Here is a 25,194-nt window from a genome sequence, read left to right on the forward strand (position 1 = left end):
AGAGTCCAGGCTTTCATCGTTTCCTTCCCACATTCACTGATGAACCTAGGATCATCGAAGACTTTTAGTCCTTCAATACAGTAGCAAAACTTTAAATGTATCAACCCAGGTACATAAAGCTCCCTTGCCCCCACCCCCTACCTCCAGGTCCTGGAAACACTGATCTGTGACTCCAGTGTTTACTTCTCTAGAATGCCATGTAAATGAGATCCTAGTATATGTCTGTGGTGCCCGGCTGCTTTAACCAAGCATTCTGCCTTTGCTATTCATCCAGGCGTCGTACATAACAGTAGCTTGTTCCTTTTTGTTGTTGCTATTCCTGCTATTCTATTGGAAGGCTTTACCACAATTTATTTATCTATTTTGCAGTTAATGGACATGTAGGTGATTTCCAGGTCTCAGCTATTATGAATAAATCTTTCAGCCGTATTTTAATAACAACCGAAAAGTTCTTTCCTACCATTGCTTTCATTCCGGTTTGCAAAACATGGCTAACTGTAAGTGTGGTTAGATGAGATCATCGCTGTTTTGAGTGAGAACTGAATGAAAAACAGTTGGGGAAGACTGGCCCCAGCTCTCCTTCATGAGGCTCTCACACCCAGCTGGAACTGGACTCTCATTTCCCTGTGCTTTGGTGGTTTAATCCCTTAGTACCTTTCTTGTGGTGTAGTTCAAGTTCTACTTTCTCATTTGGCCATTTTGAATTCCTGCGAGGGCGAGGACTATGCCGTATTCATCTACCTTTATTTGACCCATGGCTAGCAGAGTGTCTTGCACATAATGGAGTTATGATAAATATTAAATGAATTGATTTGGCTTCTTCTCTAATCCCTTCCTTGAATATCTGAGTGATTTTTATTAATTCTTTCAACCCACTATGCATTACCTCTAGAGTATTATAAAATAGGTTGCCTAAATCAAAATATTTCAAATCCCACTTCTGCCTTGACAGCACTTACAGTAAACTTTGAGCAGATCTCTAATTCTTTATGGCCCTCTTTTTTTTTTTTTCCATCTGTAATATGAGAGGATTTGATTAAACAAATTTGAGATTCCCTTTTGGTTCTAACGCCTATTAAGTCATAAAGAACCTGCAAGGGGAGAGGACAACAGAGGAGGAAAAGGGTATGAAAAGGAGGTAGGAAAGCAAAATTATGCCATGTTTCTATGCAATGAAAAATAAAATGTGTCGTTTCTTAAATAGAATAAAAGTTGGGGGAGAACTCAAGAAACAAAAGTTGACGTGTAGAAACATCTGTTGGTAGGGCATTCTTTTAAGTTGTTCTGTTTCACAGGGAGAACTACAGTAAGACAGTCATTCTTCAGGAGATTTAGGAGATCAGTAATTAGGTAGCTCCTCATTCTGAAAATCATCGGTGAGACTTGTAACCCCTTTGTGTAAGGGAACCAAAAGCCGCAGTTTACAAAGGGTGCTCCTGATTATGACTGTCTTGGTGTTATTACTAACTGTGCCCCTTTCCACTCTCAAAGGGGTATTGGTTTTGAACAATGCATTTTATGGTCACCTGGCTATTGAGGAATCTCAGCGTCCTAGGTCCCCTCCGTGTGTCCCCTGCTGTAGTTTGAGGTCTGTGTTGGAGGTGGTTACTCTTTAAGCTGACCCTGTCGGCAGCAGCATCTCCAGCTGGCAACACCATTAGAGCCATTCTCTTCTCTTTTTAAAAACATGTCTGAAAAGTTTTTGCCTCTCATATAAGACGAGCAGATTCTGCAGCCTCACTTAAATACCGCGGCCTTTGTTCCCCCTGTGGCAAGTGTACGTTCATTCAGTAAACATCCACTGCACAATTCCTATGTGCCACATACTCAGCTGGGCTCAGGGTGTAGAGAGACAGACAATAAACCAATAACCAAAGTGTGATGAATGCTCTCTTAGTAGGTAGAGGCACACATACTCAATGTATTTTGATGTCACTGAGGAAAGAAGGGTTAATTTAGGAGAGAGAGAGGGAGAATTTTGAGCAGGTCCCAAAGGACTAGTATACATTGAGCAGAGGGGCCAGGGGTTGGTGGGGGGCAGAGGGAGGTGAGATGGAGGTGGGGGAGACATCCCAGGAAAACACAGAAACATGTGAAGTCATCCATGGCCAGAAAATACATAGTGTGGCTGCGGAGGCAAAAAGTGGCCTAGTCTGACTATCCGTTTGTTTCAATGTACCAGTTTGGAGCTGCGTGTGAGGCAAGACCTTGGAGCAGATCCAAGGGGTATTGTTATTAGAAGTACCATAAGGAACCTTGTTTCATGTTTAGCGAGGAACCCTGATGATCCATTTGAGTGAGGTGTGGGTGTGTTTTCATTCTGGAATTTTATACTACAACATTACAGCATGCATTGACCGATTTCAATGCAGGCTTTCCTTATGTCGCTTTATAATTAGAAGGCAGTGCATTGAAGTTCCACAGCGGTACATGGACTAGTAGTGATAGGTTTATGGAATTGTTTATTTTTAGTTTGGCAAAGGCAAGACAGTAAATATCTCAATTAGTAAACTAAAGCAGCATGGATGAGAAATGCCCACAAGGAGATTAGGAGTTAGGAATTACTAAGGCAGTTAATTGAAGGAAACCCTCATGTCACTTACCCACATTTAGAGTATGAGGAAACCAGTCTAGTGTGTGTGTGTGTGTATGCACGCACGCATGCATGCGTGCTGGCACACAGTGTTAGTAGCCACGGTGGGGCCAGTGATGAAGTCCCCTGCATTCTTCAGGTTCTAATTGTTCAGGAAGTTTCTCTCTCTCTTTAGGAGCCACTGTGACTGGATATTGACCCATCCCATTGGGTCAATATCCAGTCATAGTGGGATGAGATACTGTCTTTGACTGCAGAAGCTTCTCGCCCTGCAGTTTCTTTCAGTGTGGCCCAAGAGAGATTTTATTATGAAGTTTTTCATTTTCATATTTATATTCAAATTAAATGGCCTAATGTGTGAAAATACCTAACCAAAGCATGCATGTGGTACTGCAGAATCATTTACTTGCCTCCAGATAGACTCTCCTACATTATATTTGAGATTCCATTTTAAGTTTGAGAGGAAAAGCAGAGGTGATCTACAAAGCTTAGTTTCAAGAATTTAAGGTTTGGTGTATTGAGTCATACTGTTCCTGTAGCCCCAGATCTTTAGGAAATATTGACCATTCAGGAGAAAAAAGATGAGTGGGTGGTACAAAACATTGAGAATGTTATAGAAAACGGTGTGTGTGTTTTAAAATTATAAAATACTGTTAATTCAGTTGTTACGGGTTTTTGGTTTTTAAAGTTGCTTGCTTTCGTCCATTTGGATTTATGGTATGTATTTAACGCTGTATGAAATGAAAGTTTCTTTGGATTTTCCCCTTCAAGTCAGGGGGAGTCTGTAGAGAGATTGTTAGCTACTTAGGCTTAACAATTTACTACATATAAGCTCTCTGTGGTCTGCAGGGGAAATGATGGGGGTTCGTGCATCTGTAGATTAAATTTCTGTCTGTCTCCTCCCTGCCTTGTAGACTGGAAAAAGACAGCATTCAGCAAAGCTTTAGCAACGACGCGAAGGCCCAAGCCCTTCAGGCCCAGCAAAGAGAGCAGGAGCTGACACAGAAGATACAGCAAATGGAGGCCCAGCATGACAAAACTGGTAGGTGGTAGGGAAGGATTAGAGCCCGGGCGCTGGCTCACAAGCCAGGCCCACGCCTTACTGTGAAATGACATCAGGAACACCTGTAACCTTTGGCTGGCCGAAGGGAGCAGATGCTAACTACACCGGAGATTCCGAATTACATATTAGTTAGCGTTTAAAAGAGAAAATGGAAAGTATTGCCCACTGTCTGTTGATTTCAGAGTGCTGCTCTCACATCTGTTGCACCATCTGGATTATGAGTTTATTTACCTGTGTTCAAGAAACGTAAAGCTGAGAGAGACCACAACAAAGTAGAAAAACAAAGGGCTTGTTTTTGGCTGGGTTTTCAGGCACACATGTTATATAAAGAAAAAAGCATCAGAATCTCTGCGGGAAACGCTCCGCGCTTACAGTTAGAGCCTCCTGAATAGCGCTGAACAGTTCCCACAGTACACACATTATAGCTGCTCTAAAAGCCTAATGAGTTTGCTTCAGCATCCAAACTGGAGAAAAGCTTTAGCCATTAATCGGTTCTTAATTCACTGTCGCAGCTGGATGTAATTCAGTGGCTCCAAATTGATATGTTCCTTTATTTAATCTTTGCAGCTTCGAACATTTTTAGCATTTGTATGATTTCCCCACCTCCCCCAACCCAGTCCAGAGTGATGTTTAATCCTTTGCATTCTTCAAGTTCTCACAACTGCTGTTGAAATTCACTAATATAAGGCATTGACCACAGCTGGCAGCTTGGCTAAAAATTGCCATCTTTCATCACGTTGGCGCTATTCTGCAGACTGAGTTGGCCAGTAACTCTTTACCTTTAATTTGAAAGTAAAATGCACTTTGAAAATAGGCAGTTTGATTTGTTCCGTCGGAGCATTATGTAGTTCCTTTCACTTTTGAGTTGTGTGTTCACAGACAGTGTTAGTCAAAACAAGACAGTGCCAGTCATTATAATTCCACACCACATACTCCAAGCTGATTGTACTATTGAAACAAAAGTTTAATTGATCCTGTCTCTTCCAGAAAAATGTTGCTTAATTTTTAGTGCCTTGATTTATTTTGCTTGGTATGCTGTGTGCTTTTTGCCAATCATTAGCTAAAACTGGAAAGAAAGAAAGTGCCTATTAAACCTTTCACCTAAAGATAATTTTCATGTGATTTAATGCATACTATATTTGATGACGTGGTAAAAAAAAAAAAACGGTTGCTTATCCTCCAGGTGAAAAATTGCTAACATACAATTCATTAAATAATCTATTTACTAATAAGGAGGCAAATGTCACATAGAGCCATAAGGTTCACTCCAGCACTTTCAGTAGATTTTCTTCTCACAGTGTTTGGCCAGAAGAAATGAAAATTCACCAGACTTGGTGGTGGTTTTCCCACTAAATACAGAAAGAGGAAATTAAAGGATGAATTGTAGTTTTCCCTGCTGCTAGCAGGGTCCTGGTGATCACGGAGCCTTGGGCAGTATCTCTGAGGGCTAGGTAAGAGTATTAACTGAGCCACCACAAGAATACATCCTCTTATTTTGCACAAAAATACGACACTCTCTTCAGTTTCTTTGATCAGATTTTCACTAAAGCTCACACTGTTGACAATGAAATAAAAATTAATGGAAAATGATTTATTTTGCCTTCATAATTAGAGAAGTGTATGTGAGATGGGAGTAGTGAACTATGAAAGCAAATACGAAACAAAGCATAAATTACAGTATAGAAGAGAATTCTTCAATTATTTCAGTTTTGAATTATCTGGTTGTGATAACTTTTGATACTCTCTTTATAGTAAAATTGCCAAAATAAAAATATAGTATCTTGCATATTACATAAGCACCTGTGTCTCCACTCGAGGTGTCTGACAGTTTACTAACAAGTTAACAATCACACAAAGCTCGTATAGTCAAAAATGTTTCTGGTGTCTAATTATTAAGAAAATAAATGTCTCACAAGGTTTAGTGTCTTGCCGGATGAGCAGCCCTTTGACCTAGGACCTTGAAAGTGATCTAGTGTCAGCCACTATCCATGTGGAAGCACTGCAGATCTACAGCCATAAACATCTGATGTTGGGGGGGGTTATTGTTATTTCTAGAAAATGAACAGTACTCATTGCTGACCTCCCAGAATACATGTCTGACAAAGTTAAAGGAAGAGTGCTGTACATTAGCCAAGAAACTGGAACAAATGTCTCAGAAAAGCAGGTAGGTAATATTATATGATACTTTCAGAGCATTGTTTGTGTGAATACTGTAATTTTTTTTCTTAGAAGACAACATTTTCACTATTTTGTAGTCTAATGTTAAAATTAGATGTGTATTGACATATTTCTTGTAAAAATATTTTCTCTCTGTGAACATTTTCTTAATTGTCCATACAGATGCCTTGGTGTCTTTTCATGATTAAGAATACATACTATTATTTGACTTTTTTCCTGTTCAGAGTTGAAAACTCAGAAATTTCAGAACACAAAGGTCAAGATGGCAATTATTCTAATAAGTTTTATTTTGACACAGCTAATATATTTTAACCTATTATCATAGTTCTCCATGAATGCACAATAGCTGTCTTTAAATCAAATGGTAATAGATAAAAAAAAAATAAATAAAACTAGATGATACTTTGAAATAAACCAAAGTCATATTTTCCTTTTCCTAAAATTGTTTTATTTTAATGAAACAGCCATCATTCATTTTATAGGTGTACTGCTCTTTTATAAATCCATTGACTGGAATCTTAATGAATTTTTTCTGCATATTTTTAGATCAAGCTATCTCAATAAATGAATTATTTTATATTCTAGATTCTAAGAAGCCTGAGTTCTCAGCTCTGACAGTTACTAATCTTGGACAAATTCATTTGACCTGCTTGGATTGTGGTTTCCTCTTGTATATGAATGATGTTGAACAGAATCCCTTTGAGTTGAACTCAAAAGAAATCATTCACTTAAATAGCTAGGAATCAAATATCACGTTACAGTATAACCTAGTGAGAAAATAACCTGTATATCTTCTCTTCTGCATTTTTCTGAAACTCACTTAGATCTACAAAGAGCAACCAATAGGGCTCGGCAAACCAACTACTGACTTAAGTGTCTCATTCAGAAAGAATTTTCATGAGAGTCAGAGTATATCTGATCCCTCTGACCCCTGTCTTTGGTTCCTGCATCAATGAGCTGGCTTAGCTGATGGAATCCCCCTCCCTGAATCTTTTGGGACTTATGAATTCAATTCTTTCTGCTCACAGGAAGGCAGAAGCTCTTACAACCACCCCAGATATACTCTGACCATGCACCTTCTTAGCAAATACTAATTAAATATCTTGTTTGGGTAGGGAAAAAGCTCCAGGTGCCAGAATACCTGGTATTTTCAGGAAATTTGATTAGGAAACTCAAATGATTTTGCATGGAAGAGACCCTCATAACATATCAACGGCAGGTATTCCTAACTAGAAATATTTTATTTGCTTCACATAGATACAAACAAACAAACTGGATTAGTAATTTAAGAAAAAATATTCTGAACTGGGGCTTAAAAGATTCTGTTAAGATTGCTTTGGGGTTGATCATTGATTTACTTATCTTGATGTCTAAGGAGACATAATTCAGGAAGTATGTAAAAGAGAAAAAGATGCTATATGCTTGGTATATATTAATTCTCACGACGGCTTGAGACAGGAATTGTTATCTTCTTTTACAGATGACGAAACTAACACTCAGAGTGTTTAAGTAGCTAGCAAGTGGGAGCACTAGAGTTCGAACTTAGATATTTCTGGTTCAAAGCCTGTGATCTTTCTTACAATAAGTATAATGCTTTATATCTACTACTAAAGAAAATTCAGGCCAAAGTAGTTATGATGGGAAAGTTTAGGAAAGAAAAATTAATCTTAAAATTCCCGTGGAGAAGTAAACATATTTGACATGTGAGGGTTAACCTGTGAGTCTGAGTCAACCTGTGCCCTTGCCCCGACGCCTTCCAGGCTCTAGGTCTATCAGCTTACTTCGTTCTGGTCTAGTGAACTTGAATCTCCACCTCTCTTCAGCCCCTCTCACTTCTGATTCTCCTAGCTCCTGACTGCTACTCTGTAAATGGAGTGTGTTCCTTTATGTCTGACACACAGATGGCACTCCATACATATTTATTGAACGAATGAATGAAATAGACAAGTGTGGTGCTACCCCCCATATCCTGATCTGACTCTGGTTCCAGACTATTCCTTTGTTGATGACAGGAAGTGTGCAGTAAAAGACACTTTGGAATTCAGAAAGAAGAGGGTTTGAATCTCGCTCTGCCACTTAGCTTCATAACCTTGGGTACATCGCTTAATCTATCCAGACCTCAGCTTCTCCATCTGTAAAGGCATTTCAAAACCACGTTGAGAATTGTTGTGGGAATGAGAAATGGAAAGAAATATATAGGTGCATACGTACACACAGCACCTGACACAGTGCCTGACGCACAGAAGTATCCAGCAGGGGCTGTTGCTGTCACTGATGGCATCATTTTAAGGCTCTTGACTGGCAGTTAGGATACCCCTTCACCGAGGTGTTACTGGCCTTGCCAGCGTCTGAGTGTCGTAGTTTTCAGACAGACGTAAGGGCTGTACCACAATGAAAACCTTTTTCAAGGCAATACGGGATCAGGAAAATGTGGATTTGATTGTGTTCCAGGTCCTGCTCTGGCACCTTGTTTTGTGAATCTGAAGAGTCAAAATACGCATTTACTGTAACTTTACAAATTGATCCAAAACAAAAACCTAGCAAATAGTAAAGACGAGATAAATTGTTACTTCTTATTGCTAAAACTTTTAAGGGCCCCTGAAGTTTACAAAAATATGCATTTTGTGTGTGTCTCACAAGAAATTGATAGGATAAATTGTATGATTTGGGTTTTTTGTTTGTTTGTTTGGTTGTTTACTCTTAATTTCTGGTCAGTCCAGTCTCATTTCCCTGTGGCTTCCTACACGAAGACATTCCATTTTGATATTACCTTTGCTTTGAAAGCACCTGTAAAATATGACAGTCTCCAAGTGTTTCTTTTTAAATATATAAAAACCATAAACTTACTAAGCCTTGTAGAAGCCCTCCAGGAATGAGGCTCTCCAGACCCTCTACCCAACTTTTGGGATAATTCATTTTCCTTGTGTTTTGAGATGAGAAAATCTTGAAGTTTTTTGAGCTTTCTAAAGTGTTGTCATTGTGGAAGCTCAGTCTCCAAAATAATTATTTAAACCATATGTTAGTTTTAATCCAGGTTTTCCTCGAAATAAACTGTAGTAAAATTTTTCCTGAAAGTAGGTGTATTTATTCCATGTTGACCAACAATTTAAAACATTTTTTTTGGTCTAAGAGTTTCATGTTATTCAAAATCCCATACTAAACAAACAGAGTCATACCATTTAAACCATTTAAAATAGCTTTTTTGGAGCTCAGAGAACTAGTCCTTTTACTAGAGCCCCTGCAGAATCACTGGGAAAGCTGACAGTCTGGGAGCATCGTTCCCAGACACTCTTGCTCTTTACCCCGTCCTCATGCTAGGCTGCTTTGTGAAAGTGTTTAGAAATGGTTCCTCCCCGTGTGTGTCTGTTGTATGTGTTTCCCCGCAAGGAGACGTGAGTCGCATCGTGTGAGAGGCAGTGCCTCTTACTTCTGTTCTCAGCAAGCCCTCCACAGTGCTGAGCCAGTGCTTCCTGCGCTGTGTGCCTTCCACACTGCTCTGCGGTGTCTGTAACCCCAGGGTTTGTGAATGGCACATCCCATTTTAAAACTAAGAGTGAACTGGCAATTCCATGTGTTTTATATAGCCTGTTTTTGACGATCAGACAAGAGAATTAATTCCATTTTGCTTTTAATTAGCACCAGATAGACATTCTGTTTGATTTTAGACGAAACTCACAAACGTTAGCTCCCTTTTGTCTTTATTCCCCAGGACTCGGAGAGCTTATTACAGTGATAAGGTTGTTTTTGAAGTTGGTAAATGGAGATATTTAAATATCTTTGGTGCGACTGTGATTTTTCTCTATCAAAGTGAAGGAAGTGTTCCCTTTCCCCAGGCGTTTAGATGAATCAGCACTAAAATGTTTGCAGTGTAGTTTGTAGTGCGATCTGAAACGTGGCCTGGGAAGAGCTGGGAAAGGTTGGGTGCTGGCTAGGAGTGAGCCTCTGCCAGCTCAAGAACGAAGGTCCCACTTGTGCTGGGTTTTCACCTCACAACCCTTGTGCCTCCACTGCAAAGAGCAGGGCATAGAGCGTAGACCTGGGTTTATGTGGTTTTACTTCGCTTCTTTCTTTCCTGTCATTGTCGCTTTCTGGGTTGCTAGGCTTGTGGATTGATGTCTACCACTACCCATTGTGTATTTGTGATTTGCGCTTTGTAATTAAGAGGAACAATGGGAGTCCACTGGGTCTCGTTATATATAATGGTTGGTTTAATTTGTTTCACTTCTATCTTGTTAATTGTAAATTGATCATTAAGATTTGAATTCTAATCTGTCACCAGGGTTGTGAGTATTGAGGCTAGAGCAATGATCCTGGTTTTAATCACTGATGATGAGAAACAAATTTTATAATTTTGGTACATATTGCAGTTCATATATTTTAACACTGTATTTTATGGTGTTATAAATATTGTTAAATGACTTTTAGTGTAGTTTTACTGTGTGGACTATAATGTATAAATTATATTACTGTTTTGGCAACAGTAGGTATCCAACTGTGTGAGTTTAATTGAAGTAAAGAACACAGACTCCGTTGAACAGTTTTTTTTTTCCCTTGCATGTTTAGATGATGTTAGATTGGGATGCTACAAAATTATATTCTACAAGAAGAAACTGATATTGGCCTCTGCTAATTGTTACCAAAAGTCTAATGAGAATCTAAAAGAATAAAAAATTAAGGGGTCATGTTTTTCCTTAAAATGCAATTATCACTGTAATGCTAATTATAGTAGTAAAATATTATACTTCATGCAAATGTAATTACACAATATAACTGGTATATAAAAATGCAGCGAGAAGTTCATGCTTCTGTAAAGCTAGAAATTACCTAAATTTTCTATGAAAATGGATTAAAGTCAATTATCCTTTTATATGACGCTAGGATAATCATGCCACAAATGTAACCTCAAGATAACTAGAAGCTTATAAGTTTACTCTTTGAAACTTGCAAACTGCTAGTGCTTTCAATATGTCATGGGCTCTGGACAGATAAAAGATGATGTCCGCGTACATATACGAAATTTTTCTTGAACATTGGAAGTTGGTAGACAAATTATCATTATAAACAAAGAAAAACACACACATAAAATATGCAAAGCAGAAAAATTCTGTAGCAATAAAGTACCTGATAGTAATATGTACTTTACAAATAACACATTTTTGAAATTATGTATATAAGATATCCTTAATGTAGAGCATTTGGATATAAGTACGAAGAAGTGTAAGAAAAAAATTTTCTGTGACGTTACCATCCAACTAACTTTTGATATATTTCCTTTCAGTCATTTTCCATGTGTAGGTAAATGTGTTCGCATGCATTTATGTTGTGAATGAGCTTATATTATGTACACAGTTTTGCATTCTGCTTTTTGACTTAATATTATCTGATGAACATTTTTCTACATTAGTAAATCCTCTGGAACCAACATTTTAATTGAATCATTTGTGTGTATAATAATTCATCAGAACTGTTAGCTGTTTCTAACTGTAATGAATAATATAATAATACTTTTATGCATAGATCTGAATTTTTGATGATTCTCACTTGAGTTGTCTAAAAGGGGATTGCTGGTCTAAAGACTCTGAACCCTCTTAAGGCTGTTAATGTTTATGACTTTGCTCAGGTACTACACTAAGTTCTGTTCAGTATATATGTATGCATACCAGTGTGTGACAAAGAGAAGTGAAAGATTAAAAAAAAAAAAAAGGAATGAGAGGCAGTGTTGCACAGTGGGTAGAACAACCCCTTTAGAGTTGAACAGACCAATGTATGTGTCTGAGCTTGGCTAATCACCGTTTGGGTGACCTTAGGCAAATCATTAAACCTCATATTTACTTCACAGAGAAAAGGGAATAAACACTTACCTTGTAGAATTAATTAAGATCACTAGTATAAAGAATGAATTCCACTATCTGGCATAATGTAGGCATGCAATAAACGTTTGGCTGTAATCTGGTTCTAGTAGGCATTTCCTTGAATAGTGGTGAAATTAAATGTTTTATAAATGTTTATTGACCACTTATGTTTCTTCCTCTGTGAATATTGTTCATAGTCCTAGTACTTTTTTTTAATTGAAATTTTGATAAAAAGTGGGGTTAGCACTTTATTAAATGATGCTTCTAATATTTGTCTCATTTTTTATGTGTTCTTCTTTGTTTATTTTGAAAAGTTTGTTCCCAGTTCTTTTTGTTTCTTATGAATTTTTTTCAAAATCACAGTGACTATATTTTTTCATTTTAAATACGTGTCCATTGTAAAAAGTCAAAAAATACAGAAAAGGAAAACTTAAAAAAAATTTCTAATCCTGACACCTAGAGATAATCAGTATTAATATGTAGTATACATGTCAAAGTATTTTTTATTTTATAAAATTGGATTACTTTATGGTGCTTTTTAATGTTTTCCTTTTTTACCAGTATGTCATATTTTTAAGTCAATAAATAACACCAATAGATAACCACATTATCAGAATAACATCTTGATATTTCTTTTTTTAAATGCTGTAACTAATCTTCTGTTGATAAATTTCTGGGTTAAGTTTTTAGATATTGGGTTGCAGAGCAAGGTTGCTTCTAGAAACAATGCTACAGTGAACATTCTTATGAAAACATGATTTTTGCGGTGTAAATGCTTTATATTTTTGTATTATAAATTCTATGTTTCCTTTGTAATTTTTCTTTTAAAAAGTGACTTTTTACCTGGAAAAGTAACTGAGAGCAGGTAAATATTCTGCTTTTTTTTTTTTCTAATTGGTTTTAGGATATTTTTTGTCCTTTTGGAATTTATTTTAGTGTGGAGTATATATTGTGATAAGAGGTACTAATCCTGGAAGAACACTAAATTAACAATCTCATAAAAATTGCCCCTAAATCTTTTATATTGTAGATGATTTTGAAAAGAGAAACATAAGTCATTATTAACTAATTTGGAATATTTCAAATATGAGTAAATTCTTATTAAAAGAAGCAAATATAGATTGAGTGCTTGATCTGAGCTTGAAAATGAGATAATCATGCCCTCATGTGTAATCTAGCAAGAAGGATGAGGCACAGAGTACAGTTCAGGGGGATAAATTACAAGCTAATGTGTGCATAAAAGCTAGAGGTAGTTTCAGATAATGTGCTGACATTTTGAGAACTGCAAGGTATTAATCAAAGCAAGCTTCCTTTGAGATGACACTTGAACCAAGATGAAAACAAAATGAGAAATGAGGTGAACTAAAAGCAAGTGATTGCTTCGTGTCATGTGAAACAGCTTGGTCCTTGGGATGAGTTCCCTTAGCAAATCCAAATCTTTTCCAGGAAAAAAAAAAAAGACTACCCTGCCTAATGGAAGAATCCTTTCTTTGAAGGGAAGTAATTTTATATCAGGTGTCTTATTACGTAAACTTCAAGAAACAAATCAATTGTTAATTACTCGTTTTTTAATTTGCAAGAGTTTTAAACTTTCATTTCCAACCTATGAGGCAGTGGAGTATGAGGAGATTGTGGCAGTAAGGAGCAGTGTTTAATTAAAACAAGGACAAAGATATAATTTTTCTTAGATAGCTATCTTTCTGATCTTCAAATTTTGAGACTTGAGATGTCATCCAAGACCCTGGAGGGGTAGCACGTTTCCTGAGCGTCATCAACCATCACCAAAGTAGGTATCTGTGATCCCAAATGAAATATGTGAAGACAAAAAGAAAATTCAGGGAATGGTGCCTGACTTAGCAAAGTGGAGGAAGGTGAATCTTAATTATCTGCAGACAGGGGTACTTGTATGTGAAGAAAGTTGATCTACCCTCAGGATTCCAGAAGAACTTGGAAGGCAGGAGTGGAACATAGGACTGAAACCAAAATCAAAAGCTCTCCCACCTTCCCATGCTGCCAGGTGACTGTCCCTCCTCCACACGGAAAACTAGAGTCTTCCTCTCTGAAGGGATTAACCTCACAGGCACTGGTTAACATAGGTGCACTGAAGTTAGAATAGAGGGGTTAATAGACAGTCTACATTCTGAAAGGTGAGATTCACCACCCCTCTACTTTCAACCAGCTCTTGGACCCCTGATGTTAAGGGTTATATACTAGCAGAAAACTGGAGAATCCTTCTTTTGACAAACGGAATGGCCACAAGAGAAAGAATTACAGACATAAGGAATCTCCCGTCAGGAAAGACGGCTTGCCGCTCAATCACCCTACACTAAAGCTCACTCATTTGGGGAAAATAAAAGTACACAAATGCAAGGACCAATATTTAGGTAGTTATAAATACTGATACTGATGTAACTACAAACAAATATTGGTAATTACATTGACAAGCTGGAGATGGGGTAGGGAGTGGTGCAGAGACCTGCCATTTAAAAAAAAAGGATATGATTTAATCATGTGCCATTAAATTAGCGATGTTAAATAAAAGAAATAACTCTCTGTCATAGAAGTTAGGCCTGGGGTTATCCCTGTCATAGCATAGTGGCTGGCCTATACTAGACACTCAGTAAATATTTGATAAATGAATGATAGTCTTTTTTACAATGGGATTTGATCATCATTTTTGCCTCGTTCCCTGAGGAAGCCATCTCTGTTAGATCAAGTTGTTCCTTTATTTGTCTACCACTTGAGTTCCTGCAGTGTATATATCCTTCTACTAGACATTTTATAATTTCTGAAATATTTTTATTTTACATAAAGTAATTTTTATTGACACTGTCATGTGTACATATGGAGTTCAAGAAAATAAAGTTATACAGTAAAAACATGCTCTGATAATAAGGACCTTTAACATCTATCACTTCTGTGTTTCCACTTCTCAAGATCTGAAATAGCTCAGCTCAGTCAAGAGAAAAGATATACGTATGACAAACTGGAAAAGTTACAGAGAAGAAATGATGAATTGGAGGAACAGTGTGTCCAACATGGGAGACTACATGAGATAATGAAGCAAAGGTAATGAAAGTTTAATAATCAACTGATGTGCCATATATTGAATGTGTTTGGTTCAAAAACAGAATTGGAATTGCTGCAGAATGAAGAGAATTCATGGTTACTGTTGTACTCAAGGAACATGCTCAAAATCTGATAGTTCTCTATATTTATGATTTCTCAACTGAGATTATTACAGTATACAGAGAGGAGAACACGTTCCCTCTTTACTAATCTCTAAAGACGTAGAATTAGATTTAATATAGAGCATTGTAGGTAAACTGTCTACTTTAAGGTGTAAGTTGGTAATATAATACTCGTAAAATTTCAAAACTTCTAGAAGTTAGGTTTTGTATGATTTTTGGGAGCTAAAACATGCAATAGGCCTAAGAAGGTTAGATACCTTATTCAGAGGTTGTACTGACAGTATTGCTAGAGTCAGGATTTGATTCCAGACCCTTTGGTTCTTCCTAGTGGTGTCACTCTGAGCAAGCTATTTAACCTCTCTGAGCATCAGTTTCTTCATCTGTATATTGGGGCTAGCAATAGCCACTTTGCAGTTTGCTTTAAGATCAAATGTAATACATATAAAGCACCTGGCTCATAATAGCCACCTACTCAGTGGCATCAGTGCTACTGACTCTCTTTTTCTAGATACAGAAGCTAAAGCTCAGGGAGACTAAGGAATTTGCTCAAAGTGACAGATTAAGTAAGTGGTAGAGTTCAGACTTGAATCTTGATCTTTTGGCTTCCAATTCCTTTTCTTTATTATGCAGCATTTGGGGGGGAAAGAATTACAGCCCCTTATTATTTACTATAAATGTGTCATATAATTTCTGTATAGTAAACTACACATATTTCAGATGTACAGTTTGATTAATTCTGATAGATGTGTACACCAATGAAACCACCACCACAATCAAGACACTTAACATTTCCATAACTCCCCAAGAGGTGCAAATTCTGAATTCCCAATTTATCCCTTCACATCCCCTTTATCCCTGTAACTATAAGTTTGTTCTCTATGTCTGTGAGTCTGTTTCTGTTTTGTAAATAAATTCATTTGTGTCTTTTTTTTTAGATTCCACATATAACTGATATCATATGGTATTTTTCTTTCTCTTTCTGGCTTACTTCACTTAGAATGACAGTCTCCAGGTCTATCCATGTTGTTGCAAATGGCATTATTTTATTCTTTTTTATGGCTGAGTAGTATTCCATTGCATGTGTATACAACAACTTCTTTATCTAGTCATCTGTTGGTGGACATTTAGGTTGTTTCCATGCCTTGGCTACTGTAAGTGGTGCTGCTGTGAACATTGGGGTGCATGTATCTCTTCAAATTAGAGTTTTTGTCTTCTGCAGATACATGCTCAGGAGTGGGATTGCTGGATCATATGGTAGCTCTGTTTTTAGTTTTTTAAGGAACCTCCATACTATTTTCCATAGTGGCTGCACCAACCTTTCCCACCAGCAGTGTAGGAGGGTTCCCTTTCCTCTACAACCTCTCCAGCATTTCTTATTTGTAGACTTTTCGATGATGGCCATTCTGACTGGTGTGAGGTGACACTTCATTGCAGTTTTGATTGGCATTTTTCTAATAATTAGTGATGTTGAGCATTTTTTCATGTACCAGTTGGCGATCTCTATGTCTTTGTTGGGGAAATACCTGTTTAGGCTTCTGCCCAATTTTTGACTGGCTTGTGTGTTGTTGGCTTTTTTTTTTTTTTTTTTTTTTTTTTTTTGCTATTGAGTTGTATGAGCTGTTTGTTTACTTTGGAAATTAAGCCCTTGTTGGTCGCATAGTGTGCAAGTGTTTTCTCCCAGGCTGTAGGTTACCTTTTTCTTTTGCTATGGCTTCCTCTGCTGTGTAAAATCTTTTAAGTTTTATTAGATTCCATTTGCTTATTTTTGCTTTTATTTTATTTGGCCTTGGGAGTCTGGTCTAAGAAAATATTGACACTATTTATGTCAGAGAATGTTTTGCCTCTGTTCTCTTCTAGGAGTTTTATTGTGTTATGTCTTGTATGTAAGTCTTTAAGCCATTTTGAGTTCATTTTTTGTGAGGGAGTATTCTAATGTCATTTATTTACATACAGCTGTCCAGCTTTCCCAACACAACTTGCTGAAGAGACTGTCTTTTCTCCATTGTATATTCTTGCCTCCTTTGTCAAAGGTTAATTGACCATGGGTGCATGGATTTACTTCTGGGTCCTCTATTCTGTTCCGTTGGTCCATATGTCTATTTTTGTGCCAATACCATGCTGTTCTGATTACTGTAGCTCTGTAGTATTGTCTGAAGACTGGAAAGTTTATGCTTCCAGCTCTGTTCTTTTCCCTCAGGATTGCTTTGGCAATTCAGGGTCTTTTGTGGTTCCATATAATTTTTAGGATTATTTGTTCTGATTCTGTGAAAAATGTCATGGGTAATTTGAAAGGGGTCATATTAAATCTAGAGATTGCTTTGGGGAGTATGGCTGTTTAAACTATATTAATTCTTCTAATCCAAGACTGTGGGATGTCTTTCCAGTTCTTTGAATAATCTTCGACTTTTTTACCAATGTTTTATAGGTCTCAGTGTATAAGACCTTCACCTTCTTGATTAGGATTATTCCTAGGTATTTTATTTTGATGTGATTTTAAATGGGATTTTTTTTTTACTTCCTCCTTCTGATATTTCTTTGTTAGTGTAAAGAAATGCAACAGATTTCTGTGTATTAATCTTGTATCCTGCTACCTTGCTGAACACATTTCTTAGTTCTAATAGTTTTTGTGTGGAGTCTTTAGGGTCTTCTATATAGAGTGTTATGTCATCTGCATCAAATGATAATTTTACCTCTTATCTTCTGATTTGTATACCTTCTTTTTCTTTTGTGATTGATGTGGTTGGGACTTCCAGTACTATGTTGAACAGAAGTGGTGAGAGTGAGCATCCTTGTCTTATTCAGAATTAGTGGGAAGGCTTTCAGCTTTTCACCATTGAGTATTATTTTGTCTGTGGGTTTGTCATACATGACTTTTACTATGTTGAGATATGCTTCCTCCATACCCACTTTGGCGAGAGTTTTTGTCATAAATGACTATTGAATTTTATCAACATTTATCAAATGCTTTTTCTGTGTCTATTGAGATGATCATTTGATTTTTGTCTTTTCTTTTATTGATGTGGTGTATCACATTGATTGACTTGTGTATGTTGATCCATCCTTGTGAACCTGGAATGAATCTGACTTGATCATGCTGTATAATCCTTTTTATGTGTTGTTGGATTCAGTTTGCTAATATTAGGATTTTTGAATCTGTATTTATATACTTTTACATGTGTATTTATGTATTTTTGTATCTATATTACAGGCCAAGAGATTGTCCTCTAATTTTCTTTTTCGGGTAATGTCTTTTTCTGGTTTTGTTATCAGGGGGATGATAACTTCATAGAATGACTTTGGGAGTGTTCCCTCCTCTTCAGTCTTTTGGAAGAGTTTAAGAAGAAATAAGTTCTTCTTGTGAGTTTGGTAGAATTCTCCAGTGAAGCCGTCCAATTCAGGACTTTTGTTTGCAGGGAGTTTTTTTTTTAAATTATTATCATTTAGATTCTATTTTACTTCTAGTGATCTGTCTGTTCAAATTATCTGTTTCTTCTCAATTCAGTTTTGGCAGGCTATATGTTTCTAAAAACTTGTCCATTTTGTTGGTGTACAACTGTTCATAATATTTTTCTTATGGTTTTTTGTGTTTCTGCTGTATCAGTTGTTAATTCTCCTGTTCCATTTCTTATTTTGTTTATTTGGGTCCTCTCTCTTTTCTTCTTGGTGAATCTGGTCAGAGGTTTGTTGATTTTGTTTATCTTTTCAAAAAAATAGCTCTTGGTATTACTGATTTTTCTGATCTTTATTATTTCCTTCCTTCTGCTGACTGTAAGTTTTGTTTGTTCTTCTTTTTCTAATTCTCTTAGGTGATAAATTAGATTGCTTAGGGGGGGATTTTTCTTATGTTTTGAGAAAGGCCTGTATTGCTATGAACTTCCCCTTTAGGACTGCTTTTGCTGCATTTCATAGGTTTTGTATGGTTGTGTTTTCATTGTCATTTGTCCTGAAATATCTTTTAATTTCCTCTTTGATTTCATCATTCCCCCACTGGTTTTTAGGTAGCATGTTGTTTAGTCTCCATGTAATCATTTTTTCTCACTTCTCTCTGTGGTTGATTTCTAGTTTCCTGCAACTGTGGTCAGAAACAATGCTTGAAATAATTTCTATCCTGTTAAATTTGTTGAGGTTTGTTTTGTGTTTTAGTATGTGTTCTATCCTAGAGAATACTCCATGCACATGTTTTTAAATAACTGACAACATACTTTTAAAAGTAAAACTAACATTCTTATAGTAACCTACAATGAAAAAGAATATGAAAATGAATCTGTGTATGTGTATGTGTGACTGAAACATTATGCTGTATACTAGAAATTGACACATTATAAACTGACTACACTTCAATAAAAAGAATGCAAATTTTAAAAAGTAAGTTAACGTAATCATTATGTTATTTTAGTTTTATATGCTGTTATTTTATCATATCACATTATAGAAACTGATAAATAACCCATATGTTGCTAGGAAAGAAGCTCATTTCGATTCATTTATTTTGAAATGTTCATTTGTTATCAATAGCTTTCATTTTGTTGGACCATGGAAATGTGTAGATTGAGTAGATTTCCTCCCTAAGAGGTGTAAAGAATGACAATCTGAGAGTATTGTGTAGAGGAAAGGAGGAAATTATGAAAACTATAAACAGCTTAGAACCTTGACCCTTTCCCCCTAGATTGTACCAAAAACTGTAAACCAATTGGGGTCAACAAGCAGCTTCTTTAAAAATCCATTAAGTCAATGCATTATTGGCAAACCCCTGAGAAGACTGGAAGGCATTTTCAGTTACGTTTATTGGGAAGATCTGAAATCAGATTGCTTTCCTCTCAATAACAGAAGAGGTTCTGGCTTATAGGATTTAGAATGTTGATCTGAGAGTAAATAATAAGTTATATAAAGCAGCCTGTGCAGTTACCATGGTTGGAACAAGGCAGGCACTATCATAACTGATCACCTGGGAGAAAATTAAACGGGAAATATACTCGACAAAAGAGAATGAGGAAAATGTTAGGCATTTTAATGTAGTGTCCAGAAAAAGGAAAAAACTCCCTCTCACTTATTCACCAAATATTTATCGAGTGCTTGTTATATAGCACTGATGTGCTTGGATAAGTCACTGGACAAGCAGACATCCCTGCCCTTGTGGCACTTACATTCTTTTGCCTACCTTCACAGGCAAGTCCAGAGAACAAAGGAGAGGAATATTCCTTTACAGATGAGAGGGGAGGTTGGGAGGGACTGTTATAAAGAAAGAGTCCATTGGAGGAAACTGGGAATTTGAAGTGCAGTGGCTTTTCATTAGCTGAGCTGTGATAGTCCTTAGTTGGCTAGGCTGTTGCCTCTCAAGGAGTTATTTTTCCTTTGTCCTGCTAGGTAGTAAACCAGTAACAGGCTTCCTGTTGGAGATGCAAAATATGTCTTTTCCTCTTGGGACTGTAACTGCCTTGGAGTAGTAGGGCGGGAGAGTTCCTTCTGCAAGCCTCTGACTCCATTCAAAATGAGCTTTCTGTTTATTAATTTTTACAGTACATGCAGTAGTTAAGAGCATGCACCCTAGAACCAGGCTCTCTTCCTAGCCACGTGATCAAGAACAAATTCTTTAAATCTTAAATTTAATCTTCCTTACTTCCTCACTTTCTTTATCTGAAAAATGCTACCATGTAGGGTTATAACCCTAAAATAACCCTTGAAAATTAACTAACTGGGTGAAGATGAAGACTTTGCCCAGTTCCTTCATCTTTACTGTCTTGGAACTTGAGCAGGGATTAAATGCTGATGTTTATTGTAGCTGCAGTCCCAGGGCAGTGAGAGTGAGGGAAAGGAAGGTGAGGCATGGAGGAATGGAAAATAAAGTAAGACAGTGTGATACCATTACTGGTGACTGATTCACAATAAGCCACAGAGACACAGCCACACAGGCTGTTTCTGGACAGGCTGTACAGAGAAACTGTGCTTCCAAATAGCTCACTGGAGGGAGGAAAGGCGGTGGAATTTATTTGCTCAGCTTCCATCTCATGTATGCTGTGGATCCAAATTTTTCCTCCTGGGAGACAATTCCCCTGAAGTTCAGATTACATTTACCAGTTCTTTTAGCAGCTGCTTCAGAAGCCAAATCCTAAATTCTAGAATTTGGCACATCATTGGACTCCAAGTGGCAGGGAGAGCCTGAATCTCGAGGTGTGTGCCGTGAGCCTCAGGTGGCAGAATCAAGAGGGTCATGTGAAATCAGTGAACTCAGTAGCAGCGGCATGGGATTGAGGGCCCAGGAGAGGATGGCACCGAGGGAATCTGCTATACCTGTCATGGATAATAACATTGAATTATGTCAACCTCGAGGCCGCCCTTGAGAAAAACTTCATTATGTGCTTCGCTTCACTTCTCTTCCCTTCCAGAGCTATTGGTTACCATCCACTGGTTGCGAGCATTCCTGCGACTGTGTCTTGGTTAAATGTCTCTTGTTTTCTCTTCTTCATTCTTCTCATGGAATCTCTACCTTGGCTTCTGGGCTCCAAGCGAGCCTGGGCATTGCATTCTCTTTGGATGTGTAGGAGGTCCCCTCAGTACAAGCTACCGACACACAAGCCAGAGACTGCTACTCCGTTTAATCGAGGATCTCAGGGCAATTCATATTTATTTCTACTTTTTCATGTTCTTTATCTTTCTCCGTTTGTACTATAAGCTCATTGCAAGCAGGTATTATGTCTTTTATGGAAACATAGCGAATTATAAGGAAAGAACCCTGGATTAAAAACAAAAGCTCAGAGTTTGTGGGCCAGCCATGTCATCTGCCAACATATGATCTTGCACAAAGCCAAATGAACTCTGGGCCTCAACCTCCTCATCTGTAAAAAGAGGGTTGAATACCATGCAGATTGGTAATGAGGATCAAATCAGATCATAGGTGTGAAAATGTTTGGAAAAGCATAAGCACTATATAAATACAGTGCAGGATTATATTAGCTGTCTATGGTCACAGCATTGTGGAATCAGTGTCTGTTAGGAAGGTGGAACTCTGTGATCTCTAAGACAGCACTGCAGTTTTGTCACTGAAGAATCTGCAGCACAGAGGTGTTGGGTAATGCAGGCATCAGATCAGTTCTTTTGCGATAATATTCTTGTCCCCTGGGTTTTGGAGAGGGGTAGTGAGGCTCCAAGAGGCTATGTGTCTTACCCACGGTCACTTAGCTCCTATGTCACCTCGCCGGCCTAGGAACACACGGTTGTCTGATGCCGGGGCCTGTGCCTTCTCAGTACGCGGCAGCGCCCCTCCAAGGGTCCCTGGGGAGCCAGCACCTGAGCTGGCCCTGGACTCCGGGCCTCCAGAGTCCCGGGCCACAAAGCTCCCTGGCTGATTTCCCCATTCTGACTTGTGAGTGACAGTGTGGCATCTATGAGTCAAAGCCTCTGCTTAGAGCCCCTTCAGGCTCATGGGCCTTCGACACCTCTCCAGGGTACAGCGAGACTAAACGAGCTTTTAAAAGATTCTGTGAATTACCAATAGAGCGTATGGTGCCCAGCGGTTACAGACATGCAGTTTCGGTGCTTCCGGCCTGGGTTCTAATCCCCGCCCCAGCACTGCACAGGCGGCGGACCCGGGGCAAGTCACTGCGCTTCTTGGGGACTCAGCCTCCCCACCTGCAGAAGGAGGGAAAGCGATCTGCCTTGCTAGGGTCGTTCTGAGGCCGAAATGAGCGAGAATCTGCTTGGCACGTAGGAAACAATAGATATTTTTGTCAAATGTAATCATAAGTTCTTGGATCTTATTTTACAATTCAAACTTAATAGTATATCATTATTAAATTAAAAAATGTACTAAACAAAAGTAGAAACGAACATAGCAGGTCCTCCTTCGAAACGAAACAATCTCCACTGGTAGGTAGACGGCAGAAACCTTACTTTTCTCTCACAAAAGACTCAGTCTTAGACTGCTTTTGTGGAGTTCCGAGGAAGACCCTTTTCACCTGACTCTGAAGGGGCAGTCAGGTTGCCCGACAGAGTCTGCTGCCCGTCAGCTCAAGGAAGAGCCGCCAGGTTCCCAGCCCCGGCGGCAGGTGCTTGGGGCTGAGGCTGTGTGCGCAGCCCTGAGGGCTGCATTCTTTTTTGTGCTCTTTTAGCTCTTTCATGTTGCACAAAAGACTGACATCTAGAATCAGTCGAACATAATGAATTAACTCCTTAGTGGGATTTCATGTTGTTTTTGACATTTCTTTGATAATTTTGAACAAAATTACTTCTGAAGTGATTACATCAGGAGAGCAATGTCTTTAGTCCTTTTAAAAGTGTTTTCTTTGTTTAGTTAAACATTTCATGAATCAGGGGGAAGCAGTTTCATTGGTTTTTCCACGTGTAACATGTGGATTGCTGGTGATGGAAATTAAAAAGAATATTTGGTTTTGTAATATTATCTTGATGATATAGTGGGATATTTTCTGGGCTTTTGTTTTCTATAAACTAATTGGTTTTTAAAATGGCTAGTACTCATGGAATCTCTGTGTGTGTGTGTGTGTGTGTGAGAGAGAGAGAGAGAGAGAGAGAGAGAACAGGGGCAGAGCCATTTTCTCCTAATCACCTATGGAAAATAGTTAGCTTTTTAAAGAGCAGATATTTTAAAGGCATTTTGCAGAAATATAGAAAAGCAGCACTGACATGGCATTTGAATCACTCTTTTCCCCTTAATGCAAATTTTAATGTTTATATGCTAGGCAAGTGTCATTAAAAGAAAGTAGACATCCATCCAGCTGATGCACTGCTGACTCTGGCCACTAAGTGAAGGAAGCTCAGCCAGGCCCCTACAAATGTGGGGACAGGGAAGGGGTGGGTATTAAGGTGCCAAACATGCAGTTCAAGCTGAGTTGCCTTCTAACCAGCTGGTGGTGCTTATCTGCTGTCCCTTCATCTTCTTCTTTGTCTGGTACTGCCCCTTACTTTTACGGTACTCTTCCTCTCTGTTTTCATGGTTCTGTTGCTTTGCTTTGGCTTTTTATTTCTAGACACCCACTTGTGGCCAGATCTCACACCCTGACACAATGAAATGGTGGACTTTGGTTGGGTGTGGCATTTTATTAGAATTCACCTTAGGCTTTATTATCCAAAATCTGAAACTTACTAACTATGGATTTTAATCAAACATCTAGTGGCCAGGAAACTCTGGGTTCTTCAAAAAAAAAAAAAGTTTTAGGACTCATAGATATTGAAGCATCTTAACACTGAGGGGTGTTACCCAAGTCAGATCAGCACTTAGGAAGAAATCAATCAAAATTGTAGTTGGTCATAATTTATTGCCCTTTCTGAACTTTGTTATAGAAGGAAATACCTTACATTCAGCTTGATTCTTTAGCATCAGAAAAGTTCATTCAGGAAGGTTTGATGAATAGAAGTCTTTATTCACTGGCTCAAATCTTAGTTCATACTCTGTACTGAACATCTGCATGTATGTCTAGATTAATACTGCAAAATCATTTCAAAATTGAAATGAGTAAAACCTTGTATTTTCAATTCCTAAAATATCTCAAATAGGTATCAGTTAAAGTAAATTCATGATGGTTTATAGCTGAGGTTTAAATTTGGCTATGCAGTAAGTAGTTTATCATGTTATACCCAGAGGTGATTTTTATACCTATTAACAGTGCTTCTTGAGGCGGAGGGTGTGAAAAAAGATCTCATAAGGCTGGCAGTTCCAGGCAGATGCATATCTGTACCTCCAACGTCACTGGTTATATTTTAACTATAAAAATGTTGCAACCATCTGGGCAGCAAAGCGGCTGAGGTCTGCTCTTGCCTGTGATTGTACATACGAGGATGTTTGTTTGACTTTGGAGACACTGGATTTATATAAGGAGAAGTGTCGGGCTGTAACTCTGATGTGCTGCTGCGATGTGTCTGCAGCCACTTTCCTGGGGTGGCCTTCCCTCAGACGTCCAAGGGTCACGTTCAGTGTGTCAGTCAGTGCCTGGTAACACAGTTGCTGCTAGATTCTCTGTCGTTCTGCCTTCAGGATAAAACCCTGATTTTCATCAATAAACTAATCTGCAGAAAGAACATTTGAAAAAAAAAGCCACAAAAATCCTTTCTACTAATAGTGGATCTTACCATTTGTTCAGAGAGAGAAAAACCAAATTACAGCCTAATTGTTACAGAATCTTCCAACATTGAAAGTCAACAGCTAATTTCTTCTTCATAGAGAAGAGCTTATGAACTGTTCTGGGCCACTTAGGATCAGTTCTTGAGAGCACACAGTACTTCCTGATTTATATAAATGTTTGGCTGCGTACATCCACAGTTAAGAGCTATTAGAGTTTTTGCTGATTTGCTTGGCACATCTCCAGC

General features: G+C 38.0%; 1 protein-coding gene across 16 annotated transcripts in view; it reads left to right on the forward strand.

Annotated features, from left to right (window-relative positions):
• SDCCAG8 (SHH signaling and ciliogenesis regulator SDCCAG8) overlaps positions 1-25,194 on the forward strand; it is a 184,761-nt gene that overhangs the window by 107,412 nt on the left and 52,155 nt on the right. For 12 of the 16 annotated variants that reach the window (XR_012063534.1, XR_012063535.1, XR_012063533.1 and 9 more), the window contains 3 exons: positions 3,508-3,635; positions 5,712-5,820; positions 14,624-14,755. Coding sequence is in view for 11 of the 16 variants with exons in the window: in XM_072948581.1 (XP_072804682.1) it covers positions 3,508-3,635; positions 5,712-5,820; positions 14,624-14,755 (369 nt within the window). In the remaining 5 variants the exon portion in view is untranslated. Of the gene's footprint in view, positions 1-3,507; positions 3,636-5,711; positions 5,821-14,623; positions 14,756-18,147; positions 18,285-25,194 lie in introns of those variants that run through there. The other 4 variants (XR_012063536.1, XR_012063537.1, XM_072948582.1 and 1 more) reach the window with 2 other exon arrangements.

Source organism: Vicugna pacos, chromosome 23, assembly GCF_048564905.1.
Source record: "Vicugna pacos chromosome 23, VicPac4, whole genome shotgun sequence".
NCBI classification, from domain to species: Eukaryota; Metazoa; Chordata; class Mammalia; order Artiodactyla; family Camelidae; genus Vicugna; species Vicugna pacos.